Genomic DNA, 19,182 nt, shown 5'->3' with positions numbered 1-19,182 from the left:
CAAAGTTATTTAGTGGAGTTTTTCAGGCTACCTGTAAGGAAGATGTTACATGCAATAAAGAACAATCTAATTTGGTTTTATAAAAGCAATGGAAATTACATCTGAATGTGTTTCTAAGTAAAAAGTTTTGGTATAAAAAACTATTCTACTAAGATATTGACTAATCAGACACCATTAGAAATAAGGTTTTCTGATTAAAAAAAGCATGATTGAAAATATTTTGAAAGTATAACAGACTTTCTTGACACAGAAAATTAAAGTTTTCTTTGATACTTCAAGATTTTAGATGATAAAAATAAAAAAATAAATAAATCTGAACAGAATTAGGGTCTCAGTTTTGTATGTAAGAATACTGGGAACCAGATAGTAAGTAATGAACCATCTGCTAAGCAGAAAGGCGAGTATATAGTACGCTTCTCCCCAGCAATAGACCTTGTTAAGAAAATGAAAAAGTGAGCCATAGCTTGGCAGGAAATGCACCAGTAAATGTAGCTGATACAGAACTTGTATCCAAAATATATAAAGTACTCTTTCCAATTCAGTATGACAAACAACTCAATAAGTAAATGGACAAAAGTTTTGAACTGATGTTTTAGAAAATAATATATTCAAATGGCTATTAAGAATACAAAGAGGTATCACATGTCATAAATCACGAGGAACATGTAAATTAAGACTCAGGAGATATTACATTACCTTTAGAATGACCAAAATCAAAAAGACAATTCAAGTGTCAACCAGGATATGGAATGAAAAAAATTCTTGTACATTATTGGGCAGAATGTGAAAAAGATTACTTGGTAAAGCAGGTAGTAGTTTCTCATGCAGTTAAGCATGTACTTTATCATATGGTCCAGTATTTACAATGGGAAATTAAAATTCATACAAGGACTTGTACACTAGTGTTTACTTATTTATTATAATCCCAAACTAGAAACAATCCACATGTCTATCAAACTGGCAAATAGATAAAATAGAAAACACTATTCAATAAAATACTACTCAGTGCATACTTACCCATAATGAGAAGAAATAAACTATTAATAAAGCATAATGTAAGCAAATTAAGCCAGATGCAAAAGAATACCTAGACTTCTGTTTATATGAGATTTGAGAATGATGTAAAGTAAACTATTATGATATGAAGTGCATCAGTATCTTCATGGGGTTGGCAGTTGAAGGAGGAATTAACTACAAAAAAGAATGAAAGGACTCTTGCAAATGATGGAAATACTCTTTATTGTCACACAGGTTTACATATTGGTCATGTTTATTGAACTCCTCTATGGGGGACCACCTCTGAGCTATTTGCATAGCCTCTACTCAGCCTTGAAGTCAAGGAGATTTTGGTCTGGCATTGCAAGTCATTTTGTGGTTTATTACACAAAGCATGTGACCTCAGTCTTTGCTGGGGCATAGAGGCTGCTCTGTAGCTCCAGAGTTGGGCATTATCCATTGGGCTTGGACAGCCCACCCCTGCCTTATTTGGTGAAGAATATTCTATGGAAAAGCCTTTGTGTATCTCCCATATAAAAATAAAAATGCGGGCTCACTCTTTTTCTCCTTCTAGTGTGGAAGCAGGACCCTTAAGTTTGCAGAGCCAACCTGCCTTGGATCTCGAAATTATTTCTGTGTCTTGTGATTTGTATTTTGCAGCCAGCTCACTACATGCAGGAGAACACAGCATATCTTGCCTGTGTGGGCAGTGGGCGAGACTACTCACTTGAAATGAGTGAACTTTATTGTATGTAAATTATGCTACAATAAAGTATTTTTAAGTTTTTTAAAAAATGATTAAAAATAGAGACAGTTGGAAGGATATCCAAATAAAAGGCTCAGGATAAATAGCTATAATGTAGAACAAAGACAGTCTTCCAATTTTTGAAAGCTAATTTACATCTACCCAAACTACAATGAAGCTATTTTGTAGGTGAATGAGGAAATCACTCTGCCTGATATGAAGACAAACCACTATAAACTAATTTCATCAACAACAACAAAAAACCATTTAGCATTGTACATGCATTCTAAAGAGCTCTTCTTTCTATAATATTTTTAATTTTTTTTTAAAGAGAGAGTGAGAGAGGAGAGAGAGAGAGAGAGAGAGAGAGAGAGAGAGAGAGAGAGAGAGAGAGAGAGAATTTTTAAAATTTATTTTTTAGTTCTCGGCGGACACAACATCTTTGTTGGTATGTGGTGCTGAGGATCGAACCCGGGCCGCACGCATGCCAGGCGAGCGCGCTACCGCTTGAGCCACATCCCCAGCCCTAATTTGTTCTTATTAGCTCTACATGACAGTAGAATGAATTTTGACATTATATGTATGTGAAATAGAACTTCCCATTCTCCTGGTTGTACATGATGAGGAATTACATTAGTCATTTATTCATATATGCATATAGGAAAGTAATGTCTGATTCATTGTCTATCTTTCCTATTCCCATCCCCCCTTCCTTCCTTTCATTCTCCTTTGTCTAATCCAAAGTACTTCTATTTTTCCCTATCTGCTCCCCAGCCATTGTGAGTTAGCATCCACATACCAGAGAGAGCATTTGGCCAGCCATTAGTTTTTTAAATTGGCTTATTTCACATAGCACGATAGGTTCCAGATCCATCCATTTACTTGAAAATGTCATAAAGTCATTCTTCTTTATGGATCAGTAATATTCCATTGCATGTGCATGCAACACACACACACACACACACACACATATATCACATTTTCTTTACCCATTCATCAGTTGAAGGGCATCTAGGTTGGTTCCATAGCTTAGTTATTGTGAATTGAGCTGCTACTAAACATTGATGTGGCTGTGTCACTTTATTATGCTGATTTTAAGTCCTTTAGGTATAAACCAAGGAGTGGGATAACTGAGTCAAATGGTGGTTGCATTCTAAGGTTTCTGAGGAATTTCCATACTGCTTTCCAGAACAGTTGCCTTCCTGAGGCTTAGAAAGTTGAGCAGAGAACCCAGGTGAATGCTTTGTATCTCAAAATTTAATTGGGAAATTTTACTAAGTTGTTGAAAATTTTCCTTACAGAGTCTGGGAGAGAGCTAAGACAATTGATTCAGATATGAAAGTAAGGGCAATGTCATACTGAGGAGCCAAGGAAACAATACCTGTTGGGTATATTACTATAATTTAATATGCAGCATTTAAAAATAGTTTCTTCATTTTCAAGCCTGTTTTGGCATTGTCTTAAAAACCACCTGAGGAAATTTATGCATTGGTAATTTCATTTGCCCAACTGAAAATTACTTTATCTACTTTGAAGAGATAGCTTATAATGATTTCCACCAAAATTATTTCTTTTAGAGTACATTAGCCTTCTGAAAGTCCACATTAGGTCTTTAGTTTAATTATTTTCTGTATTTGTCTCTTTTATAATCTTTTTCAATGGGTAAAATCATTTTTGTTGTCTCCCCTTAGCTCATACCCATTCTAAGGAGTTATGTGTGGGATTTCTAATAATAAAATCAGATTGTATATTTCATTAGTGAACTCATACGTTCACTAAGCAAATCTTTCAAAAATTTAATCTCCTAGAAAACAGTAAAGAGAAATTACATGGCCAATGTGTCTGGAGTTCTGTGGGGTTTTTGTTGTTGTTGTTTATTTTTTTGCTTTGATTCTGTCCAACTTAACAGTACACAATCTTAGATAAATCTCTTAACACTCCCGACCTTGGTTCATTCAATAATAAGGACACTGGTTACTTCATCTTTGTTTCTCCTCCCTAAAATAGTAAGAATGACATTTTAGGGTAAGCTATACTGAAATTTTTGACAGTGTTTCAGCAAGAAGAAAACATACCTTCATTGGCTTTTTAATAATGTACTGCAATTAATCTGGGTAGATAAATTATATTTACTGAAGCTTGGATGCATTTCTGGTAATAGGTAGATATTGTGGGGTTATGATTGTATCTCTGCTACATTTACTTTTAACAAGTTAAACAGAAGTCACAGTGTAAGGCTCAATTTCATTATGGATTAGTACATTATATTATTTTATTAGCATTTTTAAAATAACCATGATCAACAACAGAAAGGGAATTTGTTATAAACTTTTAGTAGAGAAAAAACAAAAGTACAAACAGACCCTCATGACCATTGTAGTTCTCAGGTTCCAGATAATATTCAACAGCCAGAGGAGAATATTTTTTAATGTTTGTGGAGAAATTACTTATACGAAGGTCAAGGGCATGTTACCAATTTTATATTCTTCCCACACAACTGAGTCTCCCCATACAATTAAGGCTCTTGAATCTAGTAACACCTGTTTCCAAAGACTTGTCTGACTTCCTGGAGTAAAGGGTCCTCAATGTGTAGATGAAGAGAATACACATTAAGAGCTAGTAACATTTTAAAAACTTTTCTCTTGCCAACACGTCAAGTCCACTGAGGCCATCTAGGTCATTTTCAGACAGTTTTGGGCTGAAGGTCAAAAGTGGTCCAAGAACTTAGCAGTGGAAGAATAAATAGTGGTTGGAACATGAGAGTCACTTCATAATCTTGTTAAATTCTTCATAGCTGTTACTTTCTCAGAACAACTAAAAAATGGCAGAGGGTGGTGGGGCTTGCAAGGTGAGTTTTCTTTTATTTCAATAATTACCACATCAGAAGCCAACCTTCTAATTCAATCTTTGTACCTAGAAGCTAGCACTGCCTTTGGGTAAAGAGGATGCAGTGAGGCAATGCACAGAAACTAGAAGATAAAACTTTGAAAGAAGATAATTGTTACAGAATCTTTAAGTGATAGATTCAGATTTTTGAAACCATTACATAAAGTTGTCTGTTGCTGTTTTGCAGGGATAGTGACTGACCAAAAGAAGATGAAACACAATGACCTTTAAAGAGCTAAAGTGATATTCAAGTAATAGCTGGAGGACAGTCAGAAAGTCCGGAAAGAATGATTTTGAGTCAGTTCAATCTTTTTTTTTTATAGAGCCTAGGGATTATTTTTATGAAAATGTTGGCTCCAAAGCAGCGTAAAAGAGTGCTAATGGGTTGAAAGCCAAATGTAAATGACATAACTGGAATAACAGGATAATCACAACAACCACTACCTACGTTTTCATCTTTTGTTTTCCCAAGATATTAAATATGGAAATTTAAAGGCAGAATATTAAGGATGAAACAATAAATACCTCCTATTCAGATATACAACCTGCCCTCTCTTTAACATCCTCTCTAGCTGAAGGCAGAAGAACAATGGGGAAAACATATGGCCCCAAAGAAATCACAGAACATGCTTGCCTTGAACAGAAAGGCACTATGGCCACAATAATAAATCCCCTCTATAGTTGAAAAAAAATAACCAATAGTCTCATTCATCATTTTGTTGAGTAAATGTACCCAAAGAATCACAATATTTTTATATCTTACTATGTCTTATATGCTCACCAGCAAAACATAATCTCTGGTAAATACAAAATTAACTTTTTATAGTAAAGCACTTCCTCAAAATAAAAAAAATATCTGCATTACATAATTTTTACCCTCAACCAACCTCTTTTTATCTTCAAATATATTAAATTTGACAGGAACTAATGGCTTAATGGTTTTCCAATAGAGGCCTTTATGTTGGAAAAAAATGTAAGGTAAACTTTTACAAACAAAAATTCACCAAACCCAATATCAATAAAATTTTAAAATATCTTTAAAGGCATTTTAAGTATCTATAAAGCACTTCTTTTATAAATAGTAAATTTCTCATACCTGGGGTGTAATTCAAAAAGTCCCATAATTGTTCTTCTTCCATGTAGCTCACAAAAACATTTCCAAAAGTTTGTGGAGATAAATTGCAGTGGTACAGCACTTTAAATATGGCTTCTGTCAAGCTGAATCCTTGGTTCAGATTATTTTCTGTATCAGAAACTTGGTCTTGAAAGGTGTGTGCTAGAAAAGAATAAAAACAATGTAGTAAGGTAGGCATCAGTGAATGTGATTAAATTCTTATCAGTCCAGCATAATGCTATGAAATGTATTTGATTAATATTTGCATAAGAGAAATACCACATTCTTTCAAATCAATGGTCTAGCTAACCCAATGAATGTTTATCAAACCCACTGACCCTGTCATTTCAAAATGGAGAAGTTTTTCGATTGGCTCCTCAATAAAACCACATATGGAACTCTATGAAAATGGGGCCATTTAAAAAAAATTATTCTAGTTAGTCATATATAACAACAGAATGCAATTTAAAAATGGTGCCATTTTAATTGCTTTTTTCAACTCTCTTCTTGCTCCATTATGGCTTCCTCAAAGATCAGTAATCAGAAATTTCTGTACTATTGCATCTATGGGATGGATGGAAAGTTGAAATAACAATTTCTATTTTGTTTGGATAAGCAGCATCATAATGAGCAAAAATACTGAATAATGATAATGTCAACTTATATCTTGCATAAATGTAATCTAAAGTCTTTTGAAGTGAGTACATTTGTTTATTTTGGCTCATTTGGAAGCTAATAAATTTTATGTTTCCTCTCAATTTTATTTCTGGGATTTGATTTTAATAATCTAGAGGAGCTCACTATCATTTGAAAAGTAAAAAATAGAACCATAGACTTTATGTAGAGAGCCTTTATTGGTTTTTCTTTCTAATATTCATTTCAAACAAGTTTTTTCTTTATCTAGTTATTCAAGCCCCTACCCACCTCCCTTGCCCTATCCTTAACTTAACATGGTTTACTTTGTTGCCATTACCAAAGGTGGGCACGTGACCAAGACCTGAGCAATCAGAGCCTGACATCTCCCATTAACAGTGATCAGTTCAGGGATGGGCAGGTAACCAATGTGACAACCTTCCTCAGGGTGTTTGGTGGAATAATTGGTGGAACAATGTTCTTTTTCTAACAGATTTGTCTAGCTGGTTGGAAATTGATGATTGCTATTTCAGGAAGAACTTGACTGAGAATGACTCTCATTCAGTAAGAAGCAGAATCAAGATATGAAGATTCCTGATGTGATGACACTGAGAACCTGGATTCAGCGCTGATTATAGATTCGTGTTAGCTGAGATGATCAATTTCCCTTTTAGTTAGATAGGCTAATTTGGATTTCTGTAATTGAATTCTGAAAGGTCTTGATTTTTTTTTCTTTTTAAACCAAGCAAAAATGTTAAATGGAAAATATTTCGAACTCAGGCACCCATTATTTCATGTTTTTTATTCAAATACTCTCTGCTGTTCTCTCTACTTTCCCCTCTCTCTAATTCATGTTAAGTACAAGGATCCATTATCCTTCATGTTATTCCTGTGTTTAAACCTTCCCCTATGACTCCACTTGCAAAAAATTCCTTGGCATGATGATTCACAATTTCTACAACATCTTCCCAAATTATGTTCCAAATCCCAAATATCTGTCCTACCACAGGGTTTATTTGCTATTTCTTTCAAACGTGCCCTCCTGTATCCTTTTCTTTGGCCTATGCTATTTCCTCAGACTAGAATGTGGTCCTCCAATAAAAGCACTATGAATCCATAAATTGATGAACTGACTGATTGTTTACTATATGTCAGTTATTGGATCAGGTGCTGAGAACTTCACTTGCCTGTAATTCACTGACTGTGCACCTATGTATTGTTATTTACTTGGGGATGGGATGATAAACAAGTAAATAATTATAGCAATAATTATAGCAATGTAAAGATAAGTAAAGTAACTTTCCATCCTGGTTTGCCTGGGGCAATCTGTCTTATGTCTTATTGTCCTGGCATAAATACTACTAGCATCCTCCTTTACTCTTAAAAACTATCTGTTTGAATGACAAATTCATCTATCACCTAATTCTAAGTGCCTTAAATATAAAGCAATGGGGAAACACAGAGAATAATGTTTTACATTTTGCAGGGCAGAACAACAAGATCTCTCTCAGCCAAACCTTTAAGGAGCAATAGAGTTTATCAGCATGCCAAAGTTGAGGTGGGGAGGACTTTCAGAAAGACAGAAGAGGTGGTGTAATAAGAAGCCCACAGGCATCTGCTGGGGGTGTGGAAGTGAGACTGCTGGGAGGGAGAGGGAACTGAAGCTAGTCAATCAATGGAGCACGTATGACAACACATACGTGGAAAGAGGGGTGGAAAAGAGCAATGGTTACACCAAAAATAACAAATATTATTATTACTTCTACTATTGTGAAAATGTGTGGACATACTTCAATGAATTTTTTTTCTCCTATTTTCCTTTGCCCTAAACTAAAGTAGTCTATTTCTATTTACTTTACCCAGGGATTTCTGTTATTTGAAAAGTGCAGATAGACTGAAGTCATTTATCTTCTTGGACTTAAAAAAGAAAGAAGGATAAAAGCTAAATCTATTGAAGAATGTTTGGCTTGAACTAATAAAATAGTCATTCTTGTTGACCATAAAAGGAAAAATGTTGTCACTACTATGTGATTCCCAGTGAAATCATATGTTTCCTGGCAGCAGAGCAGGGGTGAGTTTGGATTGCTCAGTGAGAAGAGTTCTGAAACGAGAGAGAAATTTCTGGGTCTGCAAGAAAGAGTGCCTGTGTGCTCTTGCTGGTAGTGCCTGGGTGAGGCGTAAGGGAAGCCAGGTTGCTGACAAGGGCTCTTGACCTCACAAAAGGTTTCAAACATATTTCTGCATGCAGAGGAACCAGCTGGAGAGGGATAAAATGTCTCTCTGAGAAACTAGATGTCCATGCAACTGATGATGGATAGAGCTTCCCAGGGCCCTGTGTGTCACCTTGGGTTTAAGAAGGATTGAGTGCCAACATCATCTAGGGTGAAATGCCAAGTGGGATGGGCTGACAATCCTCAGAAAGTTGCCTTAAAGACAATAAGTAATTCATTCGTGTGCATCTGAATTTATGAATTCAGATTTATACCAGCTCCATAAAAATGAAATTACTATTCACAAAGTACTTAATGTATGCCAAACATCACATAAACTGCTTTACATCTCCTTTCATCTTCAGAATACTCTATGGAATGGGTGCCAATTATCCTAGATGAACAAAGTAATCCTAGATGAACAAAGTAAAATTGAAACAAATTAAGTAAATTGTCCCAAGGTCACAAAGATATTAGGAGTTTGCCTGTACTATTTCTGTTATACTAGAATCCCAAATTTCTCAAAGCATGCATTGACATTTTATTGACAGTGACCTTTGAATGCACTGCCCTTACTCCAAGCCAGGTATTTTGTATGTGGTAACATATTGCCTTATGAAAAAATAATTTCATGTAGTATTTTACATTTTCTCATTATTTCATTATATCTCTAGCACTATTTTATGACTTTTTATAATCTAAATTTTTATGTGTGATTGACTTTAGGTATCTCCCAACAGCTCCTGGCATAGTGATGTGTATTTAACTAATATTTCAATACTAAAGAAGGAAAAAAAAAGATGGGAGTTAGATCTCTAAGGCATTTTTTTGGGGTGCTTTGGTTCACCAAGAATGACACCTAACTGCCTCCTAATCATAACATTCAGAGAGCTCTTCTTCATGGAGATTCACCCTGTGCATATTTTCTGGATCCCTTTCCACTGCTCTTTTTTTTTTTTTAAAGAGAGAGTGAGAGAGGAGAGAGAGAGAGAGAGAGAATTTTTAATATTTATTTTTTAGTTCTCGGCAGACACAACATCTTTGTTGGTTATGTGGTGCTGAGGATCGAACCCGGGCCGCACGCATGCAAGGCGAGCGCGGTACCGCTTGAGCCACATCCCCAGCCCTCCACTGCTCTTTTGAGACCACTTCTTTCTTGACTTCCTTATGGCCATGCCCTGTTGGTTTCAGGGTACCTTTCTGGCATTCCTTTTTCGGTAAGCTCTTCCTCTCTTATGGTATAGAATGAGACTTGGCAAAGTATTGCTATAAAGGGCCAGATAGTAAATGGTTTACATTTTGGGAGTCTTTTGTTTTCTGTTCTTACAACACAAAAGTAGTCATGCACAATGTGTAGGTATAGGGTCAAGACAACATTGGAAGGAAACAGTATTTATGAAAATGGGTGGGGCAAAACTCAATTCAAAATGGATCAAAGATCTAGAAATCAGGCCAGGAACCCTGCATATACTAGAAGAAAATGTAGGCCCAACACTCCATCATATCAGCTTAGAAACTGACTTTCTTAATAAGACCCCTAAAGCATAAGAAATAAAATGAAAAAAAAATCAATAAATGGGATGGCATCAAACTAAAATTCTTCACAGCAAAGGACACAATCAGGAGCATGAAGAGAGAGTCTACAGAATGGAAGAAAATCATTGACATCTGTAACTCAGATAGAGCACTAATTTATATATAAGTTATATAAAGAACTCAAAAATCATAGCACAAAAAAATAATCCAATCAATATATGGACAAAGGAACTGAACAGATGCTTCAAAGAAGAAATATAGTCAAAAAATAAATGAAAAAAATGTTCAACATCTCTAGCAATTACATAAATGAAAATCAAAACTATACTGAAAGTTCATCTCACTCCAGTCAGAACTATAATTATCAAGAGTACAAGCAACAATAAATGTTGACAAGGATGTGGGGAAAAAGGTATACTCATACATTGCTAATGGGCCTGCAAACTGGTCCAACCACTCTGAAAAGCAGTATGAAGATTCCTCAGAAAACTAGAAATGGAACTACCATTTTACCTAGCTATCCTACTTCTCAGTATATATCCAAAGAATTTAAAATCAGCATACTACAGTGACAAAGCCACATCAATGTTTAAAACAATTCATAATAGATAAGCTATGGAACCAACCTAGGTGCCCTTCAACAGATGAATGGATAAAGAAATTATGATACATATACACACAACAGGATTACTAAGCCATAAAGAAGAATGACTTTATGATATTTCCAAGTAAATGGATGGATCTAGAGACTATTATGCTAAGTGAAATGAGCCAGTTTCAAAAAATCAAAAGTTAAATATTTACATCTGGGTTAGTCATCCTGCCATCCTTTGACTTTAAAGGTTCTTTTTGTGCAAATCATCCATCTATGGCTCTCATCTTGCTCTTTCTTATCCTTGCTGAATTCCCTAATTCTGTCTAGGACATTGCCATCTCCTATTCATGTCCAAGCTCAATGCCTTAGCAGGAATTAATTCTTCTCTAGATTGTTAGATATAAAAAAATAAATATGTCCCTGGTCTCATCTCTTTCTATATAAGAAATCAAATGTTCATTTACTTCCATAATGTCCCTTCTCTGTTTCCAACATTATTAATATAGTTTAGGTTTCCTTACTTCTTGTTTTAATGAAAACACTACCCAGAATACACATTAAATCTAGCCTCCCCTGGTAGCCTTTTAAAGTTCACCATAATCATATACCTTACACATTCTGGCCTACTATCTACTCTTAGTTACAATATTCCAAATTTCCACTTTGAGCCTCATTCATCATCTAATAAGGACAGGATGGTGAGTGACCCTCAGCAGGTTCTACATACTTTCTTCAGGTCTATGTCGCTGAAAACTGGTGAAAACAAGACTTTTGCCAGGTGCTCACCCACAAAGGTGGTTTTTCCTTACGTTTGAATATCTTATGTTGTTGGAATATTTTTGTGCTGTCCTTCATTTGGATATTTCCTATTCTATTAAATGCAACTCAGTCTCACTTTTATTATTTTAACTTGCATCTTATGTTGGTTCTCATGACATTCAGGACATATCACCCCAAAGGACTGCATCTTGGCAGAAGCAGGCTGTATAAGAATTCTCTTTTTCCTCTAAAGTATGTAATAAAACCATCATTCCAGAACTACTCTCCCTATGCCAGGAGGAAGGCCCTTGTCTCTGAAGACAAGGAGACACAAAGAATAACCTGAACACACAGGCCTATACTAAGGTCCTGCTAGCTTACTGCCATTAGCTCATACATTTGTCTAATCATACTTCTACACAACAGTTGACTTTTCATAGAACTTAAGCATAAAAATATAAAGCTTTCCCCATCTCTTTGGATCTTTACTTTAGAAGGCTCACATGGAATGTAAAATTAACATTAAATAAATATTTTAGCTTTGTCAATCTTCCATTTATTTTAAGTGCCAGAGCCATGAACCTTGGAATGGGTGAGAAACATACTACCTTTTCTTCCCATTAGTCCCTTTCATTTTGCTTCAAACACAGTTCTAGCCTTTTCTTTTTTGTTTCCCTCTGCCATCTGGGATGGACATTGTTTTTTCTGATATAAAATCCTCCTGATGAGGGGCTGGGGATGTGGCTGGGGCTGGGGATGTGGCTAAAGCGGTAGCGTGCTCACCTGGTATGCGTGGGGTGCTGGGTTCGATCCTCAGCACCACATAAAAATAAAATAAAGACGTTGTGTCCACCAAAAACTAAAAAAAAAAATATTAAACAAAGGGGAGAAATGAATTACAGTAGATGGGGTAGAGAGAAAAGATGGGAGGGGAGAGGTTGGGAGGGGGGATAGTAGAGGATAGGAAAGGCAGCAGAACACAACAGACACTAGTATGGCAATATGTAAATCAATGGAAGTGTGAATGATGTGATTCTGCAATCTGTATACGGGGTAAAAATGGGAGTTCATAACCCACTTGAATCAAATGTGTGAAATATGATATGTCAAGAACTATGTAATGTTTTGAACAACCAATAATAAAAATTTAAAAAAAAATAAAATAAATATTTAAAAAACCCTTCTGATGAGCTCTTCAGTGGTAAAAGAGATATTTAGCTCTAGATCTACCTAAAGCACCCATGATTTCAACAGGTGTTATCCACTTTGCCTCTTTCAATCAATAATTTTGCCCAAGACATATTGTCCCATTAATCCAAATCTGAACTGGGCTGTACTCTCTTTAAAAATTTTTTTAAATTTATTTATCTATTTTAACTTGTTATACATGACAGTAGAATTCATTTAAATTCATAGTACACACATAGAGCACAAGTTTTCATATCTCTAGTTGTACACAAAGTAGAGTCACGCCATTTGTGTCTTCATACATAGCTTAAGGTAATGATGTCCATCTCATTCCACAGGCTTTCCTAACCCTATGCCCTCTCCCATCCTCTCCCTCCCCTTTGTTCTACCTAAAGTTCCTCCATTTCTCCTAAGCTCCACCTGGGCCCCTGCCTATCCCCATTATGGATCAGTATCCACTTATCAGAGAAAACATTTGACATTTGTTTTTTTGGTACTGGCTAAATTCACTTAGCATTGTATTCTCCAACTCCATACATTTACCTGCAAATGCCATAATTTTATTCTCTTTTAATGCTGAGTAATATTTCATTGTGTTTATATACCACATTTTCTTTATCCACTCATCTACTGAAGGGTATCTAGGTTGGTTCCATAATTTAGCTATTGTGAACTGTGCTGCTATAAACATTGATGTGGCTGCATCATTGTAGTATCCTATTTTTAAGTCCTTTGGGTATAGATCAAGGAGTGGGATAGCTGGGTCAAATGGTGGTTCCATTCCCACTTTTCCAAGGATTCTCCATACTACTTTCCACATTGACTGCAATAATTTGCGGTCCCACTAGCAATGTATGAGTGTGCCTTTTCCCCATATACTCACCAACACTAATTGTTGTTTGTATTCTTAATAGCTGCCTTTCTGACTGGAGTGAGATAAAATCTTAGAGTGGTTTTGATTTACATTTCTCTAATTGCTAGAGATGTTGAACATTTTTTCATATATTTATTGATTGTCTGTATATCTTTTTATAAGAAATGTCCAGTTCCTTGGCCCATTTATTGATTAGGTTATTTGTTTTTCTGATGTTAAGATTTTTGAATTCTTCATATATCCTAGAGATTAGTGCTCTATCTGATATGTGTGTGGTAAAAAAATGCTCCCATTCTGGAGACTCTCTCTTCACCACACTGATTATTTCTTTTGAGAAGAAGCTTTTTAGTTTGAATGCATCCCATTTATTGAGTATTAATTTTATTTGCTATAGGAGTCTTGTTAAGGAAGTCAGGGCCTAATCCAACATGATGAAGATTTGGGCCTACTTTTTCTTATTAGGCACAGGGTCTCTGATCTAATTCCTAGGTCCTTGATCCACTTTGAGTTTTGTGCATGTTGATAGATAGAGGTTAATTTCATTTTGCTACATATGGATTTCCAGTTTTCCCAGAACCATATGTTGAAGAGTCTATCTTTTCTCCAATATGTTTTTGGTGCCTTTATCTAATATGAGATAACTATTTATATGGGTTTGTCTCTGTGTCCTCTATTCTGTACCATTGTTCTATAAGTCTGTTTTGGGGCCAATATCATGCTGTTTTTGTTGCTATTACTCTGTAGAATAGTTTAAGTTCTGGTATAGTGATGCCACTTGCTTCAGACTTCTTGCTAAGGATTGCCTTAGCTAATCTGAGTCTCTTACTTTTCCAGATGAATTTTATGACTGTTTTTTCTATTTCTGTGAGGAATGTCATTGAATTTTGATTGGAATTGCATTAAATCTGTATAGTCTTTTTGGTAGTATGGTCATTTTGACAATATTAATTCTGCCTATCCAAGAACAAGGGAGATCTTTCCATCTTCTAAGGTCTTCTTTAATTTCTTTCTTTAGTGTTCTGTAGTTTTCATTGTAGAGGTCTTTCACCTCCTTCCTTAGGTTGATTCCCAGGTATTTCCTTTTTTTTGAGGCTATTATAAATGGGGTAGTCTTCCTAGTTTCTTGTTCAGAGGATTTCTCAATGATGTGCAGAAATGCCTTTGATTTATGAGTGTTGATTTTATATCCTGTTACTTTGCCGAATTTATTTATTCATTCTAGAAATTTTCTGGTGGAATGTTTTGAATCCTCTAGGTATAGAATCATGTCATCAGCAAATAGTGATAGTTTGAGTTTCTCTTTTCCTATCTGTATCCCTTTAATTTCTTTTGTCTAATTGCTCGACTAGAGTTTCAAGAACTAAGTTAAATAGAACTGGTAAAAGAAGGCATCCCTATCTTGTTCCAGTTTTTAGAGGGAATGCTTTAAATTTTTCTCCATTTAGAATAATGATGGCCTGGGGCTTAGCATAGATAGTTTTTATAATGTTGAGATGTGTTCCTGTTATCCCTAGTTTTTATAGTGTTTTGAACATGAAGGGGTGCTACATTTTGTCAAATGCTTTTTCTGCATCTATTGAGATGATCATATGATTCTTACCTTTAAATATACTGATGTTATGAATTACATTTATTTATTGATTTCCACATGTTGAACCAACCTTGCATCCCTAGGATGAACCCCACTTGACAGCGGGGCACTATCTTTTAAATATGTTTTTGTATTTGATTTGCCAGAATTTCATTGAGAATTTTGCATCTATATTCATTAGAAATATTGGTCTGAATTTTTCTTTCTTTGATGTGTTTTTGTCAGGCTTTGGAATCAGGGTGATATTGGCCTCATGAAATGAGTTTGGAAGTTTTCTCTGTATTTCATGAAATAATTTGAGGAGTATTGGTATTAGTTCTTCTTTAAAGGTCTTATAGAACTCAGCTATGTATGCATTCCATCTGGTCCTGGACTTTTTTTGGTTGGTAGGCTTGTGATGGCATCTTCTATTTTACTGCTTGAAATTTATCTGTTTAACTTGTGTATATCATATTCAGTTTGTGCAAATCATATGACTAGAGAAATTTGTTGATGACTTCACTGTTTTCTATTTTATTGGAGTACAAATTTTCAAAATAATTTCTAATTATCTCTGTATTTCTGTAGACTCCATAGTGATATTTCTTTTTTTCATCCCAGATGTTAGTAATTTGATTTTTATTGCTCCTTCTCTTCTTTAGCATTGCTAAGGGTTTATCAATTTTATTTATTTCTTCAAAGAATCAATTTTTGTTTTGTCAATTTTATCAGTTGTTTCTTTTGTTTCATTTCAGCTCTGATTTTAATTATTGCCTGACTTCTATTGCTTTTGATGTTGATTTATTCTTTTTATAGGGCTTTGAGGTGTAATGTTAGGTCATTTGTTTGTTGACTTTTTCTTCTTTTAAGGAATGAACTCCATGCAATGAACTTTCCTCTTAGTACTGCCTTCATTGTGTCCTAGTGATTTTGATATGTTGTATCAGATTTCTCATTTACTTCTAAGAATTTTTTTAATCTCTTCTTTGATGTCTTTTGTAACCCATTGTTCATTCAACAGCATATTGTTTAGTCTCCAGGTATTGGAGTAGCTTCTATTTTTTATTTTATCATTGATTTCTAATTTCATTCCATTATGATCTGATGGAATGCAGGGTAGTATCTCTACTTTTTGTATTTGCTAAGAGTTGCTTTGTAGCATATGGTCTATTTTAGAGAAGGATCCATGTGCTGAGAAGAAAGTATATTCACTTGTTGGTGGATGACATATTATATATATTTATATATGTCTGTTAAGTCTAAGTTATTTGTTGTATTATTGATTTCTATAGTTTCTTTGTTTAGCTTTTGTTTGAAAGATCTATTCAGTGGTTAAAAAAAAAAAGTGTGGTTAAAGTCATCCAGAATTATTGTGTTGTGGTCTATTGACTCTTGAACTTGAGTTTATTTGATGAATGTAGATGCTCCATTGTTTGGGACATATATATTTATAATTGTTATGTCTTGTTGGTGTATGGTTCCCTTAAGCAGTATGAAATGTCCTTCTTTATCCCTTTTGATTGACTTTGGCTTGAAGTCTACCTTATTTGATATGAGGATGGAAACCCCTGCTTGTTTCCATAGACCATGTGATTGGTATGTTTTTTCCGAAACTTTCACCTTCAGTCTGTAGTGAAACTATAAGTTTCTTGAAGGCAGCATATTGTTGGGTCTTTTTAAAAAATTCAATCTGTCAGTCTATGTCTTTTGATTGGTTAGTTTAGGCCATCAACATTCAGGGTTATTATTGAGACATGATTTGAATTCCTAGTAATTTTTGTTTATATTTGGTATTTAACTTGACTTGCTTTCTCATTTGATTGGTTTTTCCTTTATTGTAATACCTTGCTTTGCTGATTTTCATTGTTGTTTTTCATTTCCTCATCATGAAATATTTTGCCAAGAATGTTGTTTAGTTCAGTCTTTCTAGTTGTAAATTCTTTTAAAGTTTTATTTATTGTGGAAGGTTTTTATTTCATCATCAAATCTAAAGTTTAATTTTGCTAGATATAAGATTCTTGGTTGGCCTCCATTTTCTTTCAGAGCTTGGTATATTTTGTTCCAGAATCTTCTGGCTTTCAGGGTCTTGGTTGAAAAATCTGCAATGATCCTAATTGTTTTCCTTCTATATGTAATCTGATTCCTTTCTCTTGTGGCTTTTAAAATTCTCTCCTTATTCTGTATGCTAGGCATTTTCATTATAATGTGTCTTGGTGTGGATCTGTTGTGATTTTGTACATTTGGTGTCCTGTAAGCCTCTTGTATTTCATTTTCCAATTCATTCTTCATGTTTGGAAAATTTTCTAATATTTCATTGAATAGAGTGTTTATTCCTTTGGTTTGGAACTCTATGCCTTCCTCTATCCCAATAATTCTTAAATTTGATCTTTATATGTTATTCCATAATTTTTAAAATTTTCTGCTCATGGTTTCTTAGCATCTTCACTGTGTGGTTAGCTCCTTCTCTGTAATTTCTTTTGTTGTGCTGCCCATGGATTCTAATAATGTAGTATCATGGTTTGTTTGGGGTACTTTCTTCCATTGTTTTTTCACATTGTTCATGTGTCTTTCCTTCTAGTACTGTTGCTCCGAGGCATTAGAGTTTTTACCCTATAGGCTTAAAGTTTCCCTGGATTCCAATACCTCTCTTTGATTTTGCTTCTAAGCCCCAGCAGGTGTCCCAAGTGAGGAGTTGCCTCAACAAAAGATGGCAACAAAGGTGTCCCAAGATAGAGATGGCTGCTTTCAGTGATGGGGTATTGGGTTGGGTGAGGCTGAGTGATGGCATTGGGCAGTATGTTCAGAGATGCAGCTCTTAGTGTGCAGTGTTGTGGCTCGCAGCTGTCTCCACACCCTGTATGGTGTCCCCAGGTGTAGGGTAACACATGTAAAGGACTATGGAAGTGGTTGCTGTGTCCCAAGATGGAGGTGACAGGGGAAGCCCCACATTGGTAGATTGGAGTCCACACAGGAGTGGTGGCTGGAGGTTCTGTGTGTGAGCAGAGGCTGGGTGTTCTGCATGGGAGTGATGGCCAGGATTCCTGTGGGTGCTCAGGTACTCAGAGGACCTTTGTGGGCAAATTGCCTGGAGTCCTTCACATACACTGAGGCCTGGAGACCTGCGCAGGCATGGCAGCTGAGATTCTTGTACAGGAGAAGCTGCTGGGGGTCCTCTAATAACTTGTAGAGAAACAGTATTCCCACTACTTGAATCCCAGGTCATGATGTGACACAGAATGCAGCCTCCCTCTAGCCTGCCATCTTGGATCCCCTCTATATTCTCTTACTGAGTACTATAGCCACCCTGCTGGCCCCTCCCCCCTCTTCACCCCCATCTCCATGCTAAAGAAAGAGAAGTGACTTGTCTGAGTGGTTAGTTTGGGGGAAAGTTCTGGGCCTGGTTGGCTAAGTCTAGCTATCTTTTCTCCTTTTGAAGTCTTGACCTCAGGGGTTTGCATTCTGGCCTCATCTTCCTTCTACTGAATCTGGCTTTGCCAAGATCAGGAAGTCCTGAGGTTTTCACCATGAAGACCTAGTGGTTTGGGGAGCGGTAAGTGCGGAGCTGGGAGATCAGAGGGAAGAGGATCCACTTAATTCTGGAGAGCATTGTCAGCAAGCCACATATTCAAAGCCATATTCCCTGGCCCATGTTTTATGAGTTATAATAACAGTAGAAAAGCTTCTACTTTAAATTTAAATTTCATCTGCCTACTCCTTTATGAATGTTTTACACATTATAGAAACAAATATGTGATTTAAAAATAGATCATCTTTTCAATAACACTGAAGGACCCTTTTTCACTGCCTTTTTAAACTCCTTTTGCAATTTGAACTTGTTAGTACTTCAAAAGAAGGTGGTATAAAGCAAGGAACTCAACCAGGAGATTGTATTGCTAACAAAGAGTTACACCTACATGGCACAATAATGCTTTGCTTTCCAAGGTTGCTTAATTTTTACTTTCTACAAGAATGTTGTTAATGACAAGCTCCTTCTGAGTCATTAAGATGAGTTTTGCAGCAATGGTGTGGCAGCACATGAGCTCGGTATGCTGAATTAACCAGACACTAAAAGCATC

At 35.6% G+C, this 19,182-nt stretch overlaps 1 protein-coding gene across 9 annotated transcripts in view; it reads right to left on the bottom strand.

The window, feature by feature from the left end:
• The window catches only part of KIAA0825, a 387,377-nt gene that overhangs the window by 211,750 nt on the left and 156,445 nt on the right, over window positions 1-19,182 (bottom strand). For 6 of the 9 annotated variants that reach the window (XM_081298010.1, XM_081298004.1, XM_081298009.1 and 3 more), the window contains one exon: window positions 5,531-5,903. In XM_081298010.1, coding sequence (XP_081154136.1) covers window positions 5,665-5,903 — 239 coding nt within the window. In that variant the 3' untranslated portion in view covers window positions 5,531-5,664. Of the gene's footprint in view, window positions 1-5,530; window positions 5,904-19,182 lie in introns of those variants that run through there. The other 3 variants (XM_081298007.1, XM_081298005.1, XM_081298015.1) reach the window with 3 other exon arrangements.

Source organism: Spermophilus citellus (genome assembly GCF_964194105.1).
Source record: "Spermophilus citellus genome assembly, chromosome: 1".
In the NCBI taxonomy this organism is placed as follows: Eukaryota; Metazoa; Chordata; class Mammalia; order Rodentia; family Sciuridae; genus Spermophilus; species Spermophilus citellus.
This window is presented reverse-complemented; position numbering and strand designations above follow the sequence as displayed.